Below are 23,293 nucleotides of genomic sequence, written 5' to 3' on the forward strand. Positions count from 1 at the left end.
CACCACAGGTAGGCAGGAGGACGACCTGCAGCCGGTAGGGAGGAGGGAGGAGGGAGGAGGACAACCTGCGGCCCGGAGCAGCCTGATGACGGCACCGCCGTCTCCCTCCCGATGACGGCAGCGGGTGGGCGGGGCCAGGCCCCCCTCCAATCCCGGCCGGCGCTGAGGGCAGCGGGAGGCCGAGCCTCAGCCGTCCGTGCGGGGGGCCGACTGAGGGCCGGGGCCCGGCTGGAGCGGCAGCGGCAGCGGGGAGGACAGGCGGCAGGTTCGGCCGCCATGGCGTCGGCGGCGGTGGAGGCGCTGAGTGAGAACCCGGAGGCGCTTTTCCTCGATGCTTCCGAGCTTCTGCTGCGCTACGCGGACAACATCCTGCGGTGAGGCCCAGGCCCGGGGTCCGGGGGTCCGGGGGTCCGGGGCTGAGGTTCCACTGACCTCCCCTTCCACAGCCTCCGCCTCTCCCTCTCCCTCCACGTACACACAGGCTGACAGAGAGAGGGTCAGAGAGACACAGGCAGAGAGAGAGAGACAGAGAGAGAGACACAGGCAGAGAGAGAGAGACAGAGAGAGAGACACAGGCAGAGAGAGAGAGACAGAGAGAGAGACACAGGCAGAGAGAGAGAGACAGAGAGAGAGACACAGGCAGAGAGAGAGAGACAGAGAGAGGGACACAGGCAGAGGGAGAGACAGAGAGAGAGACACAGGCAGAGAGAGAGAGACAGAGAGAGGGACACAGGCAGAGGGAGAGGGACAGAGAGAGAGACACAGGCAGAGAGAGAGAGACAGAGAGAGGGACACAGGCAGAGAGAGAGACAGAGAGAGAGACACAGGCAGAGAGAGAGAGACAGAGAGAGGGACACAGGCAGAGGGAGAGGGACACAGGCAGAGGGACAGGCAGAGAGAGAGAGGGATAGAGACAGAGAGGTATACAGGCAGAGGGAGAGGGACACAGGCAGAGGGACAGGCAGAGAGAGAGAGGGACAGAGACAGAGAGGTATACAGGCAGAGGGAGAGGGACACGGAGAGGGACAGGCAGAGGGAGAGGGACACAGGGAGAGGGAGAAGGACACAGACAGGGAGAGGGACAGGTAGAGAGAGAGGCACACAGGCAGACAGACATCTTCACTGTGGTTGTTATATGTACCAATAGTAGATCACAGGGTGCAACTCCCCAAGGCTTGTCAGTCCCTCCAACACCTGTGATATCCAGCACCAAATCGAACGAGCAGGGATACTGGATCCCTCCTCATATTGCCAAATTAGTATCCTTGCATTGTCTTGCAAAACACTGTTAATATAGACAAGTTATTATCTGATTCTCTGTAGCAGATTAAATTTTAGGCATCCATCACTTTCCAAGATCATCTGCTGAGAAGCTGCACTACAAATCACAACTTGACTATTGAACAAAAAAAACTGATTTAAGACCAATAATATTTCTGCTGTTTAATTTCTGACCTTGAGATAACGCCGTAGAGTGAAGACAAATTGCTGCTGATCAGGAGAAAATAACAATAATAATGGCACCACAGGAAGTTCCGTACCTTCAAAGTCAAGTCATAGAGTCATACAGCATGGAAACAGGCCCTTCGTCCCAACTCATCCATGCTGACTGTGTTGCCCAGCAAGCTAGTCCCATCTGCCTGTGTTTGGCCCATAGCCCTCTAAAACTCTCCTATCCATGATGGCTTTTAAATGTTGCTAATGTGCCAGCCTCAACCACTATTTCTGGCAGCTCATTCCAAATATGCATCACCCTTTGTGCGAAGAAGCTGCCCCTGATGTCCCTTTTAAATCTCTCGCCTCTGATCCTAAGCATATGTCCTCTTGTTTTTAGCACCCCCTCCCTGGGAAAAAGACTGTGTGTTTTCACCCTGTCTATGCCCCTCATGATCTTATACACCTCTATCAGGTCACCCTTCAATGTCCTACGTTCTAGGGAATAAAGTCCTAGTCTACACAACCTCTCCTTGTAACTCAGGCCCTCAAGTCCAGGCAACATCCTGGTAAATCTTTTCTGCACCCTTTCTAGTTTAATAACATCTTTCCTATAACAGGGTGACCAAAACTGTACACAATGCTCCAAGTGTGGCCTCACCAAAGTCTTATATAACTGCAACATAACTTCCCAACTCCTACACTCAATGCCCTCACTGATGAAGGCCAGTGTGCCAAGTGCTGCCTTCACCGCACTATCTACTTGTAACTCCGCTTTCAGCAAACTGTGCACTTGCCCTCCTAGGTCCAGTTAACAAATGAACATTAATCACACTGCAGGTGCTAGGTAAGCTAAGTCATGCTGTCAAAGATCGTTTATTGTATCAACAATGATAAGTGGTGTGTGATTTCTTGTGATTTCATTAATCAAATGAAGGTTATATCTGTGTTCAGCATTTTCAGTATGTGTTAAGAGATGCTCTCCTTCTTCAACAGGAACCCGAATGAAGACAAGTACAAATCAATTAAGATTGGAAATCAAACCTTTTCAAACAGATTACTGCCAGTCAAGGGAGCTGTTGAGTGTCTCTTTGAAATGGGATTTCAAGAGGTATGGTAAAATGTGATAGAAATAAAAGTGATTTTATAATCAAATATTGTATTATTGTTAAAGGTGTAATGGAGTAATTTGGGGGTGGGTGTGACAGGAGGAGGTCAAGGAGGTAAATTGAAGCACAGAACAATCCATCTCATTTTGTGTAAAGTCTTTATCATGTATGGCTCAGACAGGGCGAAGTTCCACGTGAATGTGTTTTGACTCTGGCCTTGGTTATGAACAAATATGTACAGCGTTGTCTCCTTATCTAATGAATGTGTTGGAAGCAGTTCAGAGGGTTGTAAATCTCTGGAATTCTCTTCCTCAAAGAATGGTGGAGGCAGAGTTTTGGAATATTTTTGAGGCAGAGATAGATTCTTGTTAAGTAAGGGGGTGAAAGGTTACTAAGAGTAGGTGAAAAGATGGAATTGAGGTTATAATCAGATCAGGCGTGATTTTACTGTATGACAGAGCAGGCTCAGTGGCCAAGTGTGCTGCTGATCCAGATTCATTCCTGTGTAAGACTGACTGGCTAACAGGAAATGAAATATAGGGATAAATGGGTTTTGTCTCGTTGGAAAGATGTAATGAATGGTGTGCCACAGGCATCGATACTGTTGTTTCAACTTTTTGCAACTGATATAAAAGAGTTTGATGAATAATCTGAAGCAAGGTGGATAGGTCAGTAAGTTGTGAAAAGAACATAAGGAGACTCCAGAGAGTTGTAGGTAGGTTAAGGGGTTGGCAAAGATCTGGCAAATGGAATATAATGTGGGGAAAATATGAAATTGTCTATGTTAACAGGAAAAATAATAAAACAAAATATTATTTAGTTGAGAGATTTGCAGAGCTTTGAGGTGCAGAGGGATCTGGGTGTTCTGGTGCCAATTCACAAAAGGCTAGTATGAAGATACAGCGTGTAATTAGAAGAGCTAACAGAATTTTATTGTTTATTGCTGGGGGAATTGAATACAAAAACAAGTCCATTATGCTTCATTTGTTTAAGGCATTGGTCGATCACATCTGGATTATTGTGAGTGGTGTTGTTCTCAGAGAACATAGAACGTAGAACAGTATATCTCAGGACCAGGCCCTCTGGCCCACTGTGCTTGTGGCAACCAAGATGCCAATTTAAACTAATGCCATCTGCCTGCACGTTCATGTGTCTGTCTAAAAGCCTCATAAATATTCCTATCCCATCTGCTTCCACCGCCTCCCCTGGCAGTGCATTCCACGCACCCGTCATTCTGTGTGTAAAAAAACTTGTCTTGCAAATCTCCTTCAAACTTTTCTCCTTGCACCTTAAATCTCTTCCCTCTAGTATCTGACATTTCCACTCTGGGGGAGAAAAGCTCTTTTGCAGATACATTGCTTTCATGTATACCAGCATTTATAGTAAAAGCTATATCTTGTACGTTTTTTGAAAATATTTTACAGGTGACCCCTTCAAATATTGTAATTAGAATTGCACTTATGGTTTAATTGGTTTTAAATCCACAGGAGGAAACACACCTTGTATTTCCTAAAAATGGTTCAGTACAGAGGCTGCAAAGAATTAGAGATCTAATTGCTGCTGAAAGGAGTCGGAGGACAACTGCTAATAAATCAGCCCCAATATCAGCACCACTTTCAGCTTCTGCCCGTGCCCAACCAAGTCAGTCTGAAACCTCCTTCCGTGCACTGCCATTTTTCAATGAAACGCCTCAGCAACTGCCAGCTCAGATATCCAGGCCAGCTACCATGGTAAGAGTTTTTAATCAAATTTTAATAGGGGTAAATGTATGTTAGGAGCAACTTAGTACCAAGTAATTTAAAAATAGTGATTGAGGTGTCTGACAGGGTCTCAAACTAGCAAGGCTACATGATCAATTTGTGGGTTTTTTTTGTGCTGCTTCTAAGTGTCAATGGCTGTAATGTAGGTCTCAAAGTTCACACACTCCTAAACTGTGGTGGTTGATGATATCCCTAAAACCGGTAACAGTTGTCAAACATTGCAGTGTGGTAAAGACAGAGTAGCAGCACACTATGCTTGTCCTTGATAATTTTGACTGGAGCCTTTTCTCAGCAGTCACAGGATGGCAATGACATAACTGCAACACACAACGTAAATAAAATGTAACATTTACTTAAATGGCAAACATTGTGTGTAAATGGAAGCTGATCGTAAGTCATGAAGCTCATTAGTGATAAATGAAGCTTTTATTCAGCCTTTCATATCCTTCCCTGAAGAGTTAAACATTTTAGAGGACTATCTTCCCTTGAGCTCAAGCAAGAAATAGTCATTATTACTTCAGCAGTGGACCAGGGAACATAAGTTCTTTTATCCAACATCTTTATTAGAATATCATTTATTGGACTGAAATGTGAAGGATGCTGCAGCTTTATAAAGTATTCCATATTGATTATCAATATGGACTATTAGTCGTGCACTTCAACAGCAAATTTATCATTTTTTTAATGTATGTAAAGAGAGATTGCATGATCAAAATCTGAAACTAAAACTGAAGGTATCGAAAGCACTCAGCTTGTCAGGCACGCTCTGTACAGAGAGGAACTGAATTGACCTGAAATTTTAATTGTTTCTTTCTCCATGGGTGCGGCTTAACCTGCTGAGTGTTTCCCAGCATGTTCTCTCTTTATTTCACTTAGTTGCGATTTTTAAAAAAGGAGTTAGAGGAAGAGAGTTGGGGAGATTTAGGGAAAGAATTCCAGAGCTTTGAGCAAAATGGCTGAAGCCTCATCTGGCAAAAGTGAAATGTGAACAGAAGTAGACCATTCAACTCTGGAACCTGATGACCTTCACTTGAATTTATTACTCAATTGCTCCCATTGCCTTGTTCTAACTTTGCAAAAAAGTAGCTTTGAAAATTCCATGTCTTAACCTTTTGACAGAGAATTCTAGTCCCCCTTGTGTTATAGAGGGTGGGATGAATACATTTTGACTTCACTGCCAAAAGGTCTAACTTTAACTTCAAGGTTTTCTCCCTTTGTTTATTCGTAGGCAAGAGGAAATTGTTTCTCCCTATCAATCTCATCAAATCATGTTAAAATTTTAATCCCTTGATCAGATCACATCCCCAATCTCCAAAACATGAGAGAACATAATCCAACTTTTTGCAAGCTGTTCTCTTAATATTAGCTCTTAAGTAGCAGTATTAATCTGGTGAATTTGTACTGAGCTCAGTCCTAAGCCAATATAAAGGCATTGAAAACTCAGCACCTATCTCTGGATGGGATTTGGCCAAGTTCTGTACAACTGAAGAAGTTCCTTTCCTTTATACTCCAGCCCTCACTTGAAATAAAAAAAATACTAACGTACCATTGGCCTTTGCTCTTGTCTTTATTGGCTTTCAATGGTGGATATATCAGGGCATCCAAACTTCTTCACTCTTCTACAGTTCCTAGTTTTTCACCTTGTGGAAAATACCTTTCTTGGATCGATACTGGAAAGCATTGTTCTTGTCCACGTCAAATTCCATTTTCTATGGTTTTGTGCATTTGGCTAATCTGCTTATGATCCTTTGAAACTTCTGCTTCCATCTGTGCTACTTGCTGTTCTGTTTCATTTATTGTCATCTCAACTCTTGGATATATAGGTCTCTCCTTCATTCTTTAGCAAACATGGGTACAAAAATGAAGTCTATGCCGTGTATTTTGTAGTTGAGACTGTCAGCGAAACTGTTGACATTAGTCGCCATTACCCTGTACAATTGACAGCAACTCTTGGAGAAGGTGACTGTACAATTAAACACAAACGTAGAAGGTGCTGTTAATGACTCCCTATGCCTTTACAGATCACATTGTCTTTTACCCTTTGATAGCATAGTCTGCATAAACCTGTGATCTGATTAGATCATGGCATATTTACAAACATTTAAAATGGTCTGCTAAGCTAAGATTGCTGCTTAACTATCTGGCTGTGTAACTAATTTTGCATGTCTGGATTGGCACTCCCTTGGATCGAAACAAAATTTCCTGATTTTTTTTTCTTTGACGTTTGCATTTTTTTTCACTTTTTAAAAACAAGGTATTCCAGCTTCTATCTTGATTTTATGTTCCTATCCGTAGTCCACGCACAGTATGTGAGTTGAAATAGTTGTTTAAAAATTGTGCTTTTTACTTATCCGTGAGAATTTGATACATTCGGCTCTTGGTCTGCATGATAACATTCCAATTGCTGAACACCAGAGATCTTCAAGAACTGTTGACTGAGGTAGAGTCCCTTGATGGTTAGCCTAGTAATTTCTAGGGTAGGGACATGTTCGGCACAGCTTTGTGGGCCGAAGGGGCTGAATTGTACTTTAATTGTTCTATGTTCTAAAATGGTTCAAATGGTTAAAAAGCAATACACAGGTCATTATGGGAAGCTTTATTTGAGGTCCGCAGCAGTCTGCCCCCTATAAAATCTGGGGCATGGAATTTGCAGCTCACATATAGGCCATTTGTATGTGCTGGTACCTGCCCTATTACAACCCTTTCCAACCATTCATCTAATTCTAAAATGCTTACTTAAATCTATTTTAGACTTACTATTGATTACATTTGAAAACACAAATTTTGTATTTCTCATAATCAGAAGCAGCTACTTTACATCTATCTCTCTTACACTTACATTATCTTGAAGATCCAAATTACATCTTCCAGAACAAAGAAATCTTTGTGTTTAGTCTTTCCTGATCATTATAACAGCCTCAGTTGTGGTAGCTTATTTACCATTTTTTTTATTGTGCTTTCTCCAGTGCCTCTTCTTGCTGAGGGCTCAGTGAGCAAACAGCATGGTAAAATAGAAATTGAAACCACACCAACAAGAAGTTGAAAGTATGAAAAGTCAAAATGTGAAGGGACTTTTGAGCCAATTACTGCTATTGGTATTGGAATGATTCAAATGTATAAAGTTTCACTACTCTGAGATTCAGATAATGCCAAATATTTACTGTGAAATAATGCCATGCTTGCTGATAACTTTCAAATTTAAATAATTTCCATGTACGTTCTGTGGTTCTGTTTTCCTCCCTAACTTTGAAGTTGTAATATGGGTTAAAGCAGCAATAAGCAGGTAGAGGATGCTGCCTCTTTTTAGGAGATGGATGGATTTTTGCTAAAGAAAGACATTGTCATATGGATGATAGATTAGTAAATAAGGTGCAAATTTGGCATGATTTGTGTTATTAGGTTCTAGGGCTATATTCACTGAGGTCTACACTTAACTATCTTAATTGTAGGCTGCATACGGAAACTTGTATTTAAGTTTGGGAAATCTATTCCATTGCCCTTCCTATGTTGTTCATCTTTGCTTCTACCCAGTACCCAGTGTTCTAAATGTAATCTGACTACTTCTCACCCCTTTGATTAAACCTTTCAATGGATTAAAAGAGTTCAACCGATAGATCAAAACCATTTCCTTGTGGGGGAAGTCCCGAATAAAGGCACGAAACACCGTCATTGGCGATAGGCTATTCAATGGTGGTGTTGAGAAGTGGATCATAGTGTAAACCTGAAAATGTGTTCTTCCCAAAACTTTAATTAGAACTTCAAATGTTCATAGTTTTCAATAAGTTACTTTGACATTAGATAGGAATAGTTTCAGGACGTGAATTTTAATGATTTCACCTGAGAACCTGGAGAGTTTCGTAGAGTTTTGTGTTTCTTGGATTAGTCTGCAGCATCATTGAATGTTCTCAAATTTTTGTTTTGATTTCTAAGAATTCTGCAAGGAGTCTTTTGGCAACGTTAAAAACACATTTTCAGGAGGTCTTGATGTACGAGGACACTAGACTTCAACAAAAAGCCTTGGCCTGTATACCTGTCCAAGAACTGAGAAAAAGAGCTAATGAGAAGTTATTAAGTGCTACAAAACTGGATCCAGGTATGACCTTTGTTTAAGCAAATAACTTTGATTAATTAAGTAAATGGAATCTAAATACCAAAAAAATGCAGATGTGGGAAATCTGAAATAAAAACAGAAGATGCTAGAAGTGGTCAGCAGCTGTGGAGAGCAAGAGAGAGAGAGAGAGAGAGTTAATGTTTCCTTTGTCATTTTAACTGTTTGAGTGCCCAGAGGAGAAAAAGAAAGCATGGAATCAAGAGGATTGGTAAATTTTCATTAGGAATTGAGTAAATAGAGGCAAGCAATGCAGGGCTGGATACTGTTCTCAACCTCAAAGAATTGTGGAGGCAGAGTCATAGAACATAGAACACTACAGCACAGTGCAGGCCCTTCGGCCCACAATGTTGTGCTGACATTTTATCTTGCTCTAATATCTATCTAACGCATCCCTCCCACATAGCCCTCCATTTCTCTATCATTCATGTGTCCATCTACGAGTCTCTTAAAGGTCCCCAATGTATCTGCCCCCACAACCTCTGCCAGCAGTGTGTTCCATGCACCCACCTTATATCTTCCTCCAATCACCTTAAAATTATGCACCGTCGTGTTAGCCATTGTCGCCCTGGGAAAAAGTCTCTGACTGTCCACTCAATCTATGCCCCTTATCATCTTGTACACCTCTATCAAGTCACCGCTCATCCTCCTCCCCAAAGAGAGAAGCCCTAGCTCACTCAACCTATCCTCATAAGACATGCTCTCCAATCCAGGCAGCATCCCGGTAATCTCCTCTGCACCATCTCTAAAGCTTCCACATCCTTCCTATAATGAGGCAACCAGAACTGAACACAATACTCCAAGTGTGGTCTAACCAGAGTTCTATAGAGCTGCAGCATTACCTTGCGGCTCTTAACTCAATCCCCCGACTAATGAAGGCCGACACACCATGTGTCTTCTTAACAACCCTATCGACCTGCGTGGCAACCTTGAGGGATCTGTGGACTTGGATCCCAAGATCCCTCTGTTCCTCCACAGTACTAAGAGTCCTGCCATTAACCTTGTATTCTGCCTTCAAATTCAATGTCCTGAAGTGTATCATTTAAGTCTGAGATGGGTTTTTCAGATTTTATGGGAAGTAGAGTATTTTGAGCGTCAATCCAAGATCAGGTCAGCCGTGGTCTTAATGACAGGGCACATTCAAGGGGATACATGGTCTCAACCCACCCGCTTGTTGTTTTCTTATACTGCATGATGGCAAAGGCATGAATTTCGGTCCGAGATCTCCCAAACTTTTAAGTCTAAGGAATAAATGGCAAGTGAATGTCATCTTTGCAAGTGGGATATGAGAAGGAGGCATTTTGATTTGAGATATCCTTACTAGTCACATGTACATCGAAACACACAATGAAATGCATCTTTTGCGTCGAGTGTTCTGGGGGCAGCCCGCAAGTGTCACCACACTTCGGGTGCCAACATAGCACGCCCACAACTTCCTAACCCGTACATCTTTAGAATGTGGGAGGAAACCGGAGCACCCGGAGGAAACCCACGCAGACACAGGGAGAATATACAAACTTCTTACAGACAGTGGCCGGAATTGAACCCGAGTCACTGGCACTGTAAAGCGTTACGCTAACCACTACACTACCGTGATATTTTCACCTTGTCATTGCATCCTTGAGCTGCAAGAAAAGATCGGAATACCTGCTTCTACAAAATTGGACTTGGATCTGTTGGAAAAAACCATTTAAGTCGCCAAAGTTTAGGGGCTTTACTTCTGTCCCCTTCCTCATGGTTGGAAAGACGGGCGAATTGCAGCAATGTTCCAACTTAACAATTTGGGAGATGCTGGACAATCCATAGGTTGTTTGGAAACAAATGGTTGGTTCTGTCCAGATGATGAGTTCATCTGTAACATCTGGTTTTGATGCTGATACTTCTTAATGGTGATCGTAAATTATTTGGAAAGTTGCATCACAGTGATGGCTTACCAACAGTATGTGCCATTATAGAGCCGGGTTAGAACTACGCACCCTGATATTATTTCCTGAGGCTTAGTTCTGCTGAAACCTTCAGTGAAATGAAAGTTAATTGTTTCTCTGTCTGTTATTATAGTCAAGGTTAATCATGGACTTGCTGTATTTACTCTCATGTCACAGGCACATAGACTGTAAAATATTGGTGTATAATCCAAGTATTTGTGAACTTTTGCCTTTTTGTGAGTCTCAGCCCAAGAGAATAAGGTGTGTATTTTCAACGTAATAGAGTCTGCCCCCCTGCACCCCCCCCCCCCCCCCCACCACCCCTCACCACCATCTTCCTTGAGTCCGTTTACCATCCAGAGTTCTAGGAATGACTGAAGGCAGTGCTTTCAGGGCACACATTTCTCTGAACATCAAAAAAAAAGCTGTTGAGATTGGAGTAACTTTTATCTACTTGGCAATCCTGTGTTCTTGAATATCATGAATAACTAAGAAACAGTAGAGACACCGATGTGAATATTTCACCAGCTTTACCTTTTGTAGCACATGCTTTGCCTTTATTGGCAACATTGGGGTGGGGGGAGAACTACTTATGCAGTTCGAGATTATGAATACAAGCTCTTCCTTTCCCTCCAAAAGGGGCTACAGTAAACCTGGAAGATTTTTTGTTGTTGGAGCTTCTACGGTGGTTTAAAGAAGATTTTTTCCAATGGGTAGACTCTCTTCGCTGTAACACGTGTGGAGAAGTAACAGAATCATCGGGTTCACTTCCACCATCCAGTGAAGATCGAAGATGGGGTGCTGAAAGAGTTGAAAATCATCTTTGCCGTAAATGTCACACCAGCAATAGATTTCCAAGGTACATAGGACCACAAGCTTCAGTGTAAAGAATGTGACCACTTGCATAAAAATTTGCCCTAGTGTTACAGTGTTGAACTTTAATGTTCAAACTAGCCTGAAATAATTTTTAAAAAAATTTCACAAGATGTACATTTCCTAGTAATTCTTAAATGTTAATTTATTTCTTGAATGACAAGTTTATCTCTGGTTACCATTTAAAAAGTATTCATTATTCCTTTACATACAGAAGGGACGCTGATATCTTGGGTTGATTGTTTCTATCTGACTACTCTTCCCACATGTATTATATACCATGATTTCTTAATTTCTGAGCTGAATATAAGTTACTCTCATGAATTGCTTAGAAGTAAAACAAGAATAGTTGCTTATATTTTAAACCACTGTGCATCTTTTGCTCAGAAACAAATGCTTCATAGATTCCTAAGCAATATGACCTTTTCTTGAATAATCACTTAAAGCCTTTCTGCAAAGGTGAAGTTGCTAACAATTCTTTGGAGTTCCTCTGGTAATTTTACTTGGTTATTTAGTGCATTTTTTTCTGCAATAACAACTTGTGTTTTAAAGGGTCTTGTAACAGGAAAATGTCCCAAGTAGTTTTGCAAAAATATAATAGTTTAACAACTAACACAGATCCAAAGATGGGTGGCTAAAATCTTGGTCAATGATGCAGGTTTTAATGAGAATCCAAAAGAAGATAGCTTGCTATTGGCAATGAATGGTAGAACTTGGGGCCCAAATGGCTGAAGACACAATTGCCAGTAATGATCAAAACGATTGTTAGTCATACGGGATGCCAAAGGGGTAGGATTGCAAATTAAGGTTTAAGATGGAGGGAGGTTGCTTGGATTGGGGTGGACGAGTTTATTAATGGATTGGAAAGTGATAATTTTAGAATTGAAGCTTTAGGATGTCTTAAAGATAATGGGATCTATTACAGGATCTATTAGGGATACTCCTCGAGGGCTTTGCTTGATCCCAGCTGCCTATACCTGACGTGCCTTTTTCTTTTTCCTGACCAGAGCCTCAGTGTCCATTGTGAACCAGGGTTCCCTAATCCTGCCAGCCTTGCCCTTCACTCGAACAGGAATATGCTGTCCCTGAACTGTCCGTATCTCACTTTTAAAGGCCTCCCACTTGCCAGGTATTGCTTTGTCTACAAACAGCCTCTCCCAATTAATGTTTGCAAGTTCCTGTCTAATGCAATCAAAATTAGCCTTGTCCCAATTTAGGATTTCAATGTGGACTAGTCCTATTTTAGAACTAATAGAATTATGGTCACTAGTCCCAAAGTGTTCCCCCACTGACACTTCAGATAAGATATTTATTTATTAGTCACATGTACATCGAAACACACAGTGAAATGCGTCTTTTTGCGTTGCTAAGAATGTGCTGGGGGCAGCCTGCAAGTGTCGCCACTCTTCCGGCGTCAATGTAGCATGCCCACAGCTCCTAACCTGTACATCTTTGGAATGTGGGAGGAAACCGGAGCACCCGGAGGAAACCCATGCAGACACGGGGAGAACATACAAACTCCTTACAGACAGTGACCAGAATTGAGCCAAGGTCGCTGGTGCTGTAATAGCGTTACGCTAACCGCTATGCTACTGTCGCTCTGCCTCATCTTGCAATAGGTCGAGTGTTCCCCTTTCTCTGGTAGGGCCATCTACATAGTGCTTGAGAAAACTTTCCAAGACATGCTTAACAAATTCCACCCCATCCAAGTGCATAGGGCAGTCCCAGTCAATATTGGGGAAGTTGAAATCACCTACCTTTAACATTCCCACACAGACATGTCTCTCCATAGCCTCCTTTACTGCCAAGCTGAGGTCAGGCGTAGATTAGAGGAACAGCACCTTATATTCTGCCTTGGTAGTCCCCAACCTGACGGCATGAACGTTGATTCCTCCAACTTCTGGTGACCACTCCCCTCTGTCCCCCCTTTGTTTTATCCCACCGGCTCCATCACCCCTTCTCTTTTCCCTCCCTCTGGTTCCCCTCCTCACCTCCTTCCCTTTATTCCATGGTCCACTGTCTTCTCCTATGAGAATCCATCTTCTTCAGCCCTTTGTCACTTCCACCTATCACCTCCCAGTTTCTTACATCATTCCCACTCTCCCCCTCCCTCACCTGCCTATCACCCCCCTCACCTGGATCCACCCATCACCCGCCGGCTCTTGCTCCACCCCCTTCTCCCCACCTTTTATACTGGTCATCTCCCCTCTTACCAGTCCTGATGATGGGACTTGACTCAAAATGTCGACTGTCCATTTCCCTCCACAGATGCTGCCTGACCTGCTGAGTTCCTCTGGCATTTTGTGTTGCTCCAGATTTCCAGTATCTACAGTCTCTCTTGTGTCTCCACATATCTTTTAGAATTTGTTGAAGAAGTAACTAAAAAGGTAGATGAGGGTAGGGCAGTGGACTTTAGCAAGGGCTTTGACAAGGTCCTGTATGGTAGGCTAGGCCCCATGGAATCCAGGGAGAGCTAGTTAGATGGATTCAAAATTGGCTTGGAGGTAGGAAGCACAGGGTGGTGGTTGAAGGTTATTGCTTGGAATGGAGGCTGGTGACTAGTGATGTGCCGCAGGGGTCGGTGTTGGGACCCTTGTTATGTTATACAAATGATTTGAATGCACAAATTGGTAAGTTAGTTTATTATTGTCACTTGTACCGAGGTACAGTGAAAAACTTGTCTTGCATACCGATCGTACAGATCAATTCATTACAACAGTGCATTGAGGTAGTACAGGGTAAAACAATAACAGAATGCAGGATAAAGTGTTACAATCACAGAGAAAGTGAAGTGAAGGCAGACAATAAGGTGCAAGGTCATAACGAGGTAGATTGTGAGGTCAAGAGTCTATCTTCTCGTACCAGGGAACCATTCAATAGCCTTATAACAGTAGGATAGAAGCTGTCCTTGTGCCTGATGGTATGTACTTCCAGGGTTTTGCATCTTATGCCCAATGGGAGGGGGGAGAAGAGAGAATATCTGGGGTGGGTGGCGTCTTTGATTATGCTGGCTGCTTTACCAAGACAGCAAGAAGTATAGACAGAGTCCATGGAGGGGAGGCTGATTTCCTTGAAACGCTGAGCTGTGTCCACGACTCTCTGCAGTTTCTTGCGGTCCTGGGCAGAGCAGTACCATACCAAGCCATGATGCATCCAGATAGGATGCTTTCTATGGTGCAAAGGGGATATGCCAAATTTCTTTATCCTCCTGAGGAAGTAAAGGCGTTAGTGAGCTTTCCTGGCTGTGGTGTCAATGAGGTTGGACCAGGACAGGCTGTTGGTGATGTTCACTCTGAGGAACTTGAAGCTCTCAAGCCTCTCGACCTCAGCACCGTTGATGTGGACAGGTGCATGTACACCGCCCCCTTTCCTGAAGTGAATGACCAGCTCTTTTGTTTTGTTGGCATGGAGGGAAAGGTGGTTGTCATGACTCCATGGTACTAGGCTCTCTACTCTGCACTCCAACTCATTGTTTTTTGAGATACGGCCTACCCTGTGGTATCATCTGCAAACTTGTAGATGGAGTTAGAGCAGAATCTGGCCACGCAGTCATGAATGTATAGCGAGTAGAGTAGAGGGCTGAGGATTCAGCCTTGAGGGGCACCAGTGTTGAGAATAATCGTAGCAGAGGTATTGCTGCCTATCCTCACTGATTATGGTCTGTTGGTCAGGAAGTCAAGGATCTAGTTGCAAAGGGAGGTGTTAAGTCCCAGGTCTGGGAGTATGGAGATGAGTTTCCTTGGAATTATGGTATTGAAGGTGGAGCTGCAATGTAGGTGCCTTTACTGTCCAGATGCTCCAGAGATGAATGTAGGGCCATGGAGATGGTGTCTGCCATAGACCTGCTTTGGTGGTAGGCTGGACCATTAAGTTTGCAGGTGATAAAAAAAAAGGTGTTGTTGATGGTGAAGGAGGTTATCGTAGATTACAGGGGGATCTTGATCAGTTAGGGAAGTGGCTGAGGAGTGGCAAATGGTTTTCAATTCAGATAAGTGTGAGGTGATGCATTTTGGAAAGTTAAACCAGCGTAGGACTTGTACTATGAATGGTGGGGCACCAGGGAGTGTAATGGAACTGAGGGACCTAGGTGTACAAGTGCAACGCTTGTTGAAAACGGCATTGTAGGTAGACAGTGGTGAAAAAGGCATTATGCATGCTGGCCTTCAGTCAGGGCATTGAGTACAGGAGTTGGGACATTATGTTGCAGTTGTACAAGTCGTTGGTGAGGCTGTACTTGGAGCACTGTGTACAGTTTTGGTCACCCTGTTGTAGACAAGACTTGGTTAAACTGGAAAGAGTGCAGAGAAGATTTACGAGGATGTTGCCAGGACTAGAGGGCCTGAGTTACAGGGAGAGGTTGGTCAGGCTGGGTCTTTATTCCTTGGAACGTAGGAGAATGAGGGGCAACCTTATAGAAGTGTTTAAAATTACGAGAGGCATAGATAAGGTGGACGGTAACAGTCTTTTCCCCAGGGTAGGGGAGTCCAAAACTAGGGGGCTTAGGTTTAGGGTGAGAGGGGGAAGATTTAGAAGGGACCTGAGTGGCAACTTTTTCACGCAGAGGGTGGTGAGTATGTGGAACGAGCTGCCACAGGAAGTGGGTGAGGCAGGTACAATAGTGTCATTTAAGAAGCACTTGGATAGGTACATGGACGGGCGGGACTTGGAGGGATATGGACAGAATGCAGGAAGTTGGGACTAACTGGGTTGGCACCATGGTCAGCATGGACTGGTTGGGCCAAAGGACCTGTATCCGTGCTGTATTGCTCTATGAATCTTTGTTTCTTCATAAGGTAGAAATATTTTGTTCTGTGTCAGTTGCTTGTATTTGGCAGGTATCTGAGATCAAGCAAAGGAACCTTTGTAATTCTATGTCATGGAGTATTTCAGGAAACTGAAATAAATATTGACTATGTAAAGATAATTGTCAGTTGAAAATAACTGACATCTGGGGAAAAAAATCAAAATTCTAATTGATTTTTTTTGTCTTTGAAGTGAAGTCCAGGGCAAGCTTTTTTTTTACTCTTGACAATGTGCAGGGCAGTTTTATAAACAATTTCTTGAAGTATCTGGCTCGATTCCATTTTTATTTCTTATTATAGCTGAGTAATTCCATGGAAAGTCAACCAGTGCTGACTTGGCACAACCATTGCTGTAGGCTGCTTCTGTCTGTATTGAAAGAAAACTTTGAAATAGTTTATCTTTTGTATTTTTTTTACATCGGTTTGGCAGTGTATTGAATTTATATTCTTTCTGTGAACTATGTAGGTATAACCATGCAGAGAAACTACTGGAAACCAGGAGAGGGCGGTGTGGAGAATGGGCCAATTGCTTCACACTCTGCTGCAGAGCCATGGGGTTTGAAGCAAGATTTGTCTGGTGTACAACAGGTAATATCGACATTTGTTCAGTTGGCCCTGAATAAAGCTGTGCTGTTTATTTTTCTACATTAGATATTAACACTGATGTCAAGAAATTATATCAAAATATATAAAGATATTTTTCTGATTTTGAGTTTGGAAAATTCATAGAACGGTATAGCACTGGACAGACATAAGAGAGACTGCAGATGCTGGAAGTCTGGAGCAACACACACAAAATACTGGAGGAACTCAGTGGGTCAGGTTGCATCTGTGGAGAGAAATGATGCTGCCTGACCTGCTGAATTTCTCCAGCATTTTGTGTGCATGTTGCTACAGCACTGGACAGGCCATTCGGCCCAGGATGTTTTGACGATCTTGATGCCAATTTATGGTAAATGTCCTCCTCCTGTGTATTATCCATATCCCTCCATTCCCTTCACATTCATGAGTCAATCTGAAAGCGTCTTCAATTCCACCAAACTGCCTGCTTCCATTACTACCTCTGATGACCCATTCCAGGCACCTACCACTCTCTGTGTAAAAAAAAAAGCAAGCTTGCCCCTCACGCTGCCTTTAAACTCCATGCCCCCCCCCCCCCCCCCCACCTGACCTTAAAAGCATGTCATTCATTGATTCATTGACAGCTGGGCAGCAGAAACACTATAGTGCTAATTAACCTGCTTGCATAATATTTTGTTAATTTAGCCTCTTGGGTTGTTTGAAATATACACATTTTAAAAAAAACTTCTGCAATTTGCTAGAGTGGAAAGTGAAACGTGCATTTCACTTCTAAAATATTTGATGAATGGCAATGCCAGAGGTCAGTGGTAGCACCTGCCAAACTTTGCTGAATGCAAATTGGCTGCCACATTTCATCATTTCAATGATGATGTTGCTTCAAAAAGTAATTCATTGTCTGTGATGCACTTGGGGTGTCATTTGTGTAAAGAACACTATAAATGCAAGTTCTTTATATTCAAAATAATACGCTCTGAAACGAGCTTCTATTAGAAACCTTTAAGAGCAGCAGCAAATTGGAATTTAATTCCTGAGGTTTTGTGAATTTGTAAAGCACTGTTATTAAATCTAACTCTAAACATTTGCTCATGGGGTATGAAAAACAATAAGAAGTATTTGTTAGTTATTCCTGGTTGTCCAGGAGCATTGTCAACTATATGGTAAAAAAACTGGTGGCATAGAGTTAGAAAGTAGGGGGTCGAAAGTCCTTTTCTTTTTTGAAATAAAGATATTAGTGGAGTAGTTGATTTTGTAATCTAAACATTTTCATTGTTCTTGCAGCAGAATGTGACGCATGCTAAAATTCAGTTCCAACTTTGTCGTAGTGAATTTCAGCTCCTAAGTAGCTAATTCAAATAGGAAAACCGCAAAGCTGTTGCATCACCTGTCAATGCTTTGCCATTCATCAGCAGTTGACTTCAAAAGTTAATTCAACTACTTGATTAGTTATTACTTAATAGCTGGTTCTACTGACCCTCCAGCCAATTTATTTGCAATTCCTGACCTTAGATATATAATGAAGAAATTCTGATCCTAATAAACTATTGCTCAGTAGTTACTGAGTTTTAATTAAAAATTATAATAGATGTTGATGAACAGTTGACTCTTAATCAAATAATGAGATCATTTGTATTAACTATCAGAATTTATGCCCAGGTATTTTTACCAAGTTCAGTAGCAATTGCTAGAATAATCAGAAGGCCAGTTTTTAATAAGGGAACTGAGTATTGGTTATCTTTTCAGATCATGTGTGGACAGAGGTTTATTCTGTCTCCCAGAAAAGGTGGCTGCATTGTGATCCCTGTGAAAATGTCTGTGACAAACCACTCCTGTATGAAATTGGATGGGGAAAGAAGTTGTCTTACGTTTTTGCATTTTCAAAGGATGAGGTAAAATTTGCAATTGCATACTGATTGGTTAACAATCACATTGAGGTTTCTACACCTGGAGAGATTTCATAAGTGAATACAGATTCTGAAGAACAGACCTAGATGGTTATCAACCAAATTTATAGTTAATATTTTAATAACTTAATACCTTGTTAAGATGTGTTGAAATCTTAATTATGCAGTTTAATAAGTATTGCACGTGTTCCAAAGAATATTGTTTACTTTTGTTGTTTTAACCCTATACTTTTCTGGCATTATTTCTAAATTGGTTATTGGATATGCTAAGTTGTCAACTTCACTCTCCAAGACTATAAGGAATTAGAAAAGTTTTCAGTTGACTTAAATTTTTTTTCTCTGCTTATGAGCAAAGCTGGCAAAACTGACTTTCTTTCTACCTTTGGTTGATTTGGTACGTTGCTAATGGACATTCCTAACCCACTGAGTTCTTTGTTTTGATGAAACACTCTCACAGTGGTGTTAATGAGCAATTTCAAGATTCATGTTAAGTGGGCATTGTGTGTGAATTGGAAGAGAGTTTGGAGCTAATAGTATTCCCAAAATATTAATGTTCTTTTCCATCACGATGCCAATTGGAGGATAGTAAAGTGCAGTAGAAGTGGCTACATTTGATGTAGATGATCACTGTAGTCAGAGTATGTTCGTGAAAAGGTACACGGCCCAATGGAAAGGGTACTGATCCACAGAGGTGCTCTACTCATGCAGTATCAGTCATGCTCCTGAATAGAAAGTTTTAGTTGAGAGGATTTTCAGAGACGTGAGACAATTGTCGCAGTCCACGGACCCCTTTGGCACTCATGCTGTTTGTATGACAGATGCAGCTAAGATTCTGGTCATGGTCGTACAGCACAGAAATGTGCCTTTTGGCCCACCATGCCTATGCCAATCCTTTTGTCTATCTGCACTAATTCCACCTGTCCGCATTAGGACTGTATCTGGCTATGCCTTGCCTATTCAACTGCCTGTGTAAGTGACTCTTAAACATTGTGATTGTATCTGATACAACCATCTCCAATCTTCTACCTTCTCTAAGCCTGAGATGATACACAGCTCAGTTTCCCTCATTTAAACCCTGCTCGCCCATCATCCCAGTTCTTCCTTCAGCTGCCAGTTAAGCAACATGGGAAACTTAAAGTTTTGTTTTTTTGTGTTTAAATCCCTCCACAAACTTGCTCTTCCTAACCCACCTCGATCTGGAGACCCTCAGAGCTCCTGTGTTATTCCAACTTGCACATCTTCACTCCTTTTCCTCTAACCTTGGAGTTTCATCCTTCCAGATCCTTAGACTTAGAATGGAAACTTCAGATCCCTTTGCTGTTTAATATCCTAATTGAAACTAAAGCTTTTGATCATCAGTTGTTGAATGAAATTTGTCATAATGTTCCGATTACTCCTTCAGGTGATTGATGTTAGCTGGAGATATTCATGCAAGCATACGGAGCTTCTGACGCGCAGAACACAACTCGGGGAAGGATTGCTCCGAGAAACCATTAACAAATTAAATTCTGAGGTAAATCTATTACCTGTATGGAGTGCAGAGGTGAAAATATATTTGTGCTAATGATTTTGACTTTAGAAAGTAAAGCAGTTGTAAAAATGATAAATGCAGAAATGATTATGATTACTAGTTCATTGCCTTAATGTGCAAGTTGTACTAAATTCCTATTTACAATGTAATGTAAATTACTCCATAGTTTAAACGGATCATGCAAAAAGCTTTAAATAATCAGGAGTAGGTTGAGCTATCTAAGGATGTCACTAATTTACAATAATTATTTGTGGCATTCTTCAATTCTTCGTCTGCTCTTGGGAGGTGGGTCTAGAGAGAATCTCTCCTCCACATTTTCTCAATCTCACTTGTGATCTCTTGTGTAAGATTGCAAGAAATTGGGGCAATTTCTACAAATGATATGACCCCATGCCACACCTGCTGTGCCATTCAGAAAGATCATGGCCAAATTGACATCAACTCCACTTTTGTCTCTTCTTTGTATTCCTTTAGCCCAAAAATCTGTCGATCTCAGATTTGAATATACTGGACTGATGTGTATCCACCACTCTCAGGTAGAAATCACAAAGGTAACTAAGCTCTGAGTGGAGAAATTTCTCATCGTTGTAGTCCCAAATGGTGAGCACTTTATCCTAAGCCCCTAGTTCCAAACTCTTTAACAAAGGGAAATCCCATTCTAGTTTCTACCTCATGAGCTGTCTATGCAGCTTTATAGGTTTTCAATGAAATTACCATTTTTTTTTCATGTTTCCATGCAACATGGATGGAGGCTGTATTGGTCCAGCTCACAGTGCAATCCCATTCCCTTGCTAATTTTCCCTGTAACTTATTCTCCTTACATTTTCAACCCTCCCTCCCCCCCACCACATATTGTACAGCTTTCGTCCTACATGCTAATGGCGGTTTACAGTGGCCAATTAACCTACCAAACTGCATGTTTTGGGATGTGGAACAGTGGAGCTGCGAGGTACTGTGCTTGGGTAACTTTGGTTCTGGAGTGTAGTTTCTATCACGGTGTTTATAAATCGCAGCGAAGACAGGTGTCAAGCAAAGCAACAATTTTCTCAGTCTTTCTTGCCACAACATTGCACCTCACCTCCAACAACTTCCCACTGCAGTATAAGGTAAGATCTTTATTAGTCACACGTACATCGAAACACACAGTGAAATACATCTTTTGCGTAGTGTTCTGGGGGCAGCCTGCAAGTGTTGCCACATTTCCAGTGCCAACGTAGCATGCCCACAACTTCCTAGCCCGTACATCTTTGGAATGTGGGAGGAAACCGGAGCACCCGGAGGAAACCCACACAGACACGGGGAGAACGTACAAACTCCTTACAGAGAGTGGCCGGATTTGAACCCAGGTCACTGGTGCTGTAAAATGTTATGCCACTCGCTACACTACCGTGCCTGCCCGTTCTAGTTTTCAGAGCAAGTGGAAAAAATTAGCAAGGACATGTGACTGTGGAGCAAGTGTAAGAAGGGGACAAATTTCTGTGGGCAGCTGAATTTGAGGAGGGCGTTTCACAATCCCTTCCAATTAATAGAGTAAGTGGCTTCGGTGAGGTCAAAATAGGCCATGTTTAGTGGCTTGGTCTCTCCCCTGCATTTTTCAAGGAGGGGGCTGATAGTGTCCATTGTAGCTCTGGATGAACAGAATCATACTGTCATTTGGGAAGTGGCTCTCGTGCCACTGAGAGGAGACCAAATATGCCAATGTTATTAGATGCAAAGTCAGATTAGTCATTTAACTGACCTGAAGCTAGTTTCAAAAGTTGATGGGATTTAATAATGTTCTGATCATAAGCAGTCAGTTAAATCCAGGTAGGATCTAGGAGCCAATCGGGTAAAAGTTGCATCGGGTATTGGCACAAATGGAAGAGCATTAAATCTTATCTGAAAGATTTTTTTTTAAGTAGATCATAATTAAGGGCACAATGTAATATGAATTGAACAAGATGGCTTCATGGTTCATGGACCCCTCTGATTAAGCTGAAATGTGGTTTCACTCTGTTTTATAATTGCAGAGAAAACACTTTCTTCCACAAGAGAGGAAGCAGGAACTTTTGGAACGGTACATTGTTGAACTTGTAGAATTCATTTCGCCAAAGACCCCTAATCCAGGAGAACTCGGTGGAAGAACATCAGGTTCTGTAATGTGGAGAGTAGCTAGAGGAGAAACTGGAGCCCAGGCTCAGGTGATCACTATTATTTATTAATTTGTAGAACGTGGATGACAACAACAACACTGTTGCCCAATTAAACTTGCCTTTTTGGACATTAACTTTTTTTAGCTGATCATTATTAGAAGCTTTCCATTTATCTGTCATCTGGTACATAGTGAAATTTGGAATTTATACTGTACATTTTGGCCACAAAATTGCATGACAAAGCCTGTTCTTTTGGCATTATAGGTGCCAGTTAGCCTCCAATTTTGATCACAATTCAAGAGCACCTTTTTGCTAAACTGTGTGTGCCCTGCTGTTAGCTCCTAAGAATGGATTCCAGCATTTTCTCATTTCCAGGCAATAGTTTTCTTGTTTCTGTCTTGTTCCTTGCTTCAACAGTGGCATAACATGTATGGTTTTCCAGTCCTATAAGACCTTTACAGAATCTAGAGAAGTTTGGTAGATTACAACCAATGCATCCACTATCTTGGCAGCCACTTCATTTATTGGTATTGGTTTATTATTGCCACTTGTACCAAGGTACAGTGAAAAACTTGTCTTGCATACCGTTTGTACAGATCAATTCATTACACAGTGCAGATACATTGAGTTAGTACAGAGTGCATTGAGGAAGTACAAGTAAAAACAATAACAGTACAGAGTAAAGTGTCACAGCTACAGGGAAGTGCAGGTAGACAATAAGGTGCAAGGTCAAACAAGGTAGATCGTGAGGTTAAGAGTCCATCTCATCGTTTAAGGGAACCGTTCAATAGTCTTATCACAGTGGGATAGAAGCTGTCCTTGAGCCTGGTGGTATGTGCCCTCAGGCCTGTTATCTTCTGCCTGATGGGAGAGGGGAGGAGAGAATGACCTGGGTGGGTGTGGTCTTTGATTATGCTGGCTGCTTCACCAAGGCAGCGTGAGGTATAGACCGAGTCCATGGAGGGGAGGCTGGTTTCCGTGATGCGCTAGGCTGTGTCCACAACTCGCTGCAGTCTCTTGCGGTCCTGAGCAGAGCAGTTGCCATACCAAGCTGTGGTGCATCCAGATAGGATGCTTTCTATGGTGCATTGATAAAAATTGGTGAGTGCCAAATTTCTTTCGCCTCCTGAGGAAAT

The 23,293-nt window shown here is 42.1% G+C and overlaps 1 protein-coding gene across 2 annotated transcripts in view; it reads left to right on the plus strand.

The window, feature by feature from the left end:
- The first annotated feature begins 66 nt into the window (after window positions 1-66).
- ngly1 (N-glycanase 1) overlaps window positions 67-23,293 on the plus strand; it is a 29,145-nt gene continuing 5,918 nt past the window's right edge. For both annotated transcript variants that reach the window (XM_052016366.1, XM_052016367.1), the window contains exons 1-9: window positions 67-374; window positions 2,431-2,545; window positions 4,031-4,273; window positions 8,234-8,396; window positions 10,976-11,195; window positions 16,478-16,599; window positions 18,334-18,479; window positions 19,897-20,007; window positions 22,035-22,205. In XM_052016366.1, the coding sequence (XP_051872326.1) occupies window positions 112-374; window positions 2,431-2,545; window positions 4,031-4,273; window positions 8,234-8,396; window positions 10,976-11,195; window positions 16,478-16,599; window positions 18,334-18,479; window positions 19,897-20,007; window positions 22,035-22,205 (1,554 nt within the window). In that variant the 5' untranslated portion in view covers window positions 67-111. The remainder of the gene's footprint in view (window positions 375-2,430; window positions 2,546-4,030; window positions 4,274-8,233; window positions 8,397-10,975; window positions 11,196-16,477; window positions 16,600-18,333; window positions 18,480-19,896; window positions 20,008-22,034; window positions 22,206-23,293) is intronic.

The sequence above is a fragment of the Pristis pectinata genome, chromosome 5, assembly GCF_009764475.1.
Source record: "Pristis pectinata isolate sPriPec2 chromosome 5, sPriPec2.1.pri, whole genome shotgun sequence".
NCBI classification, from domain to species: Eukaryota; Metazoa; Chordata; class Chondrichthyes; order Rhinopristiformes; family Pristidae; genus Pristis; species Pristis pectinata.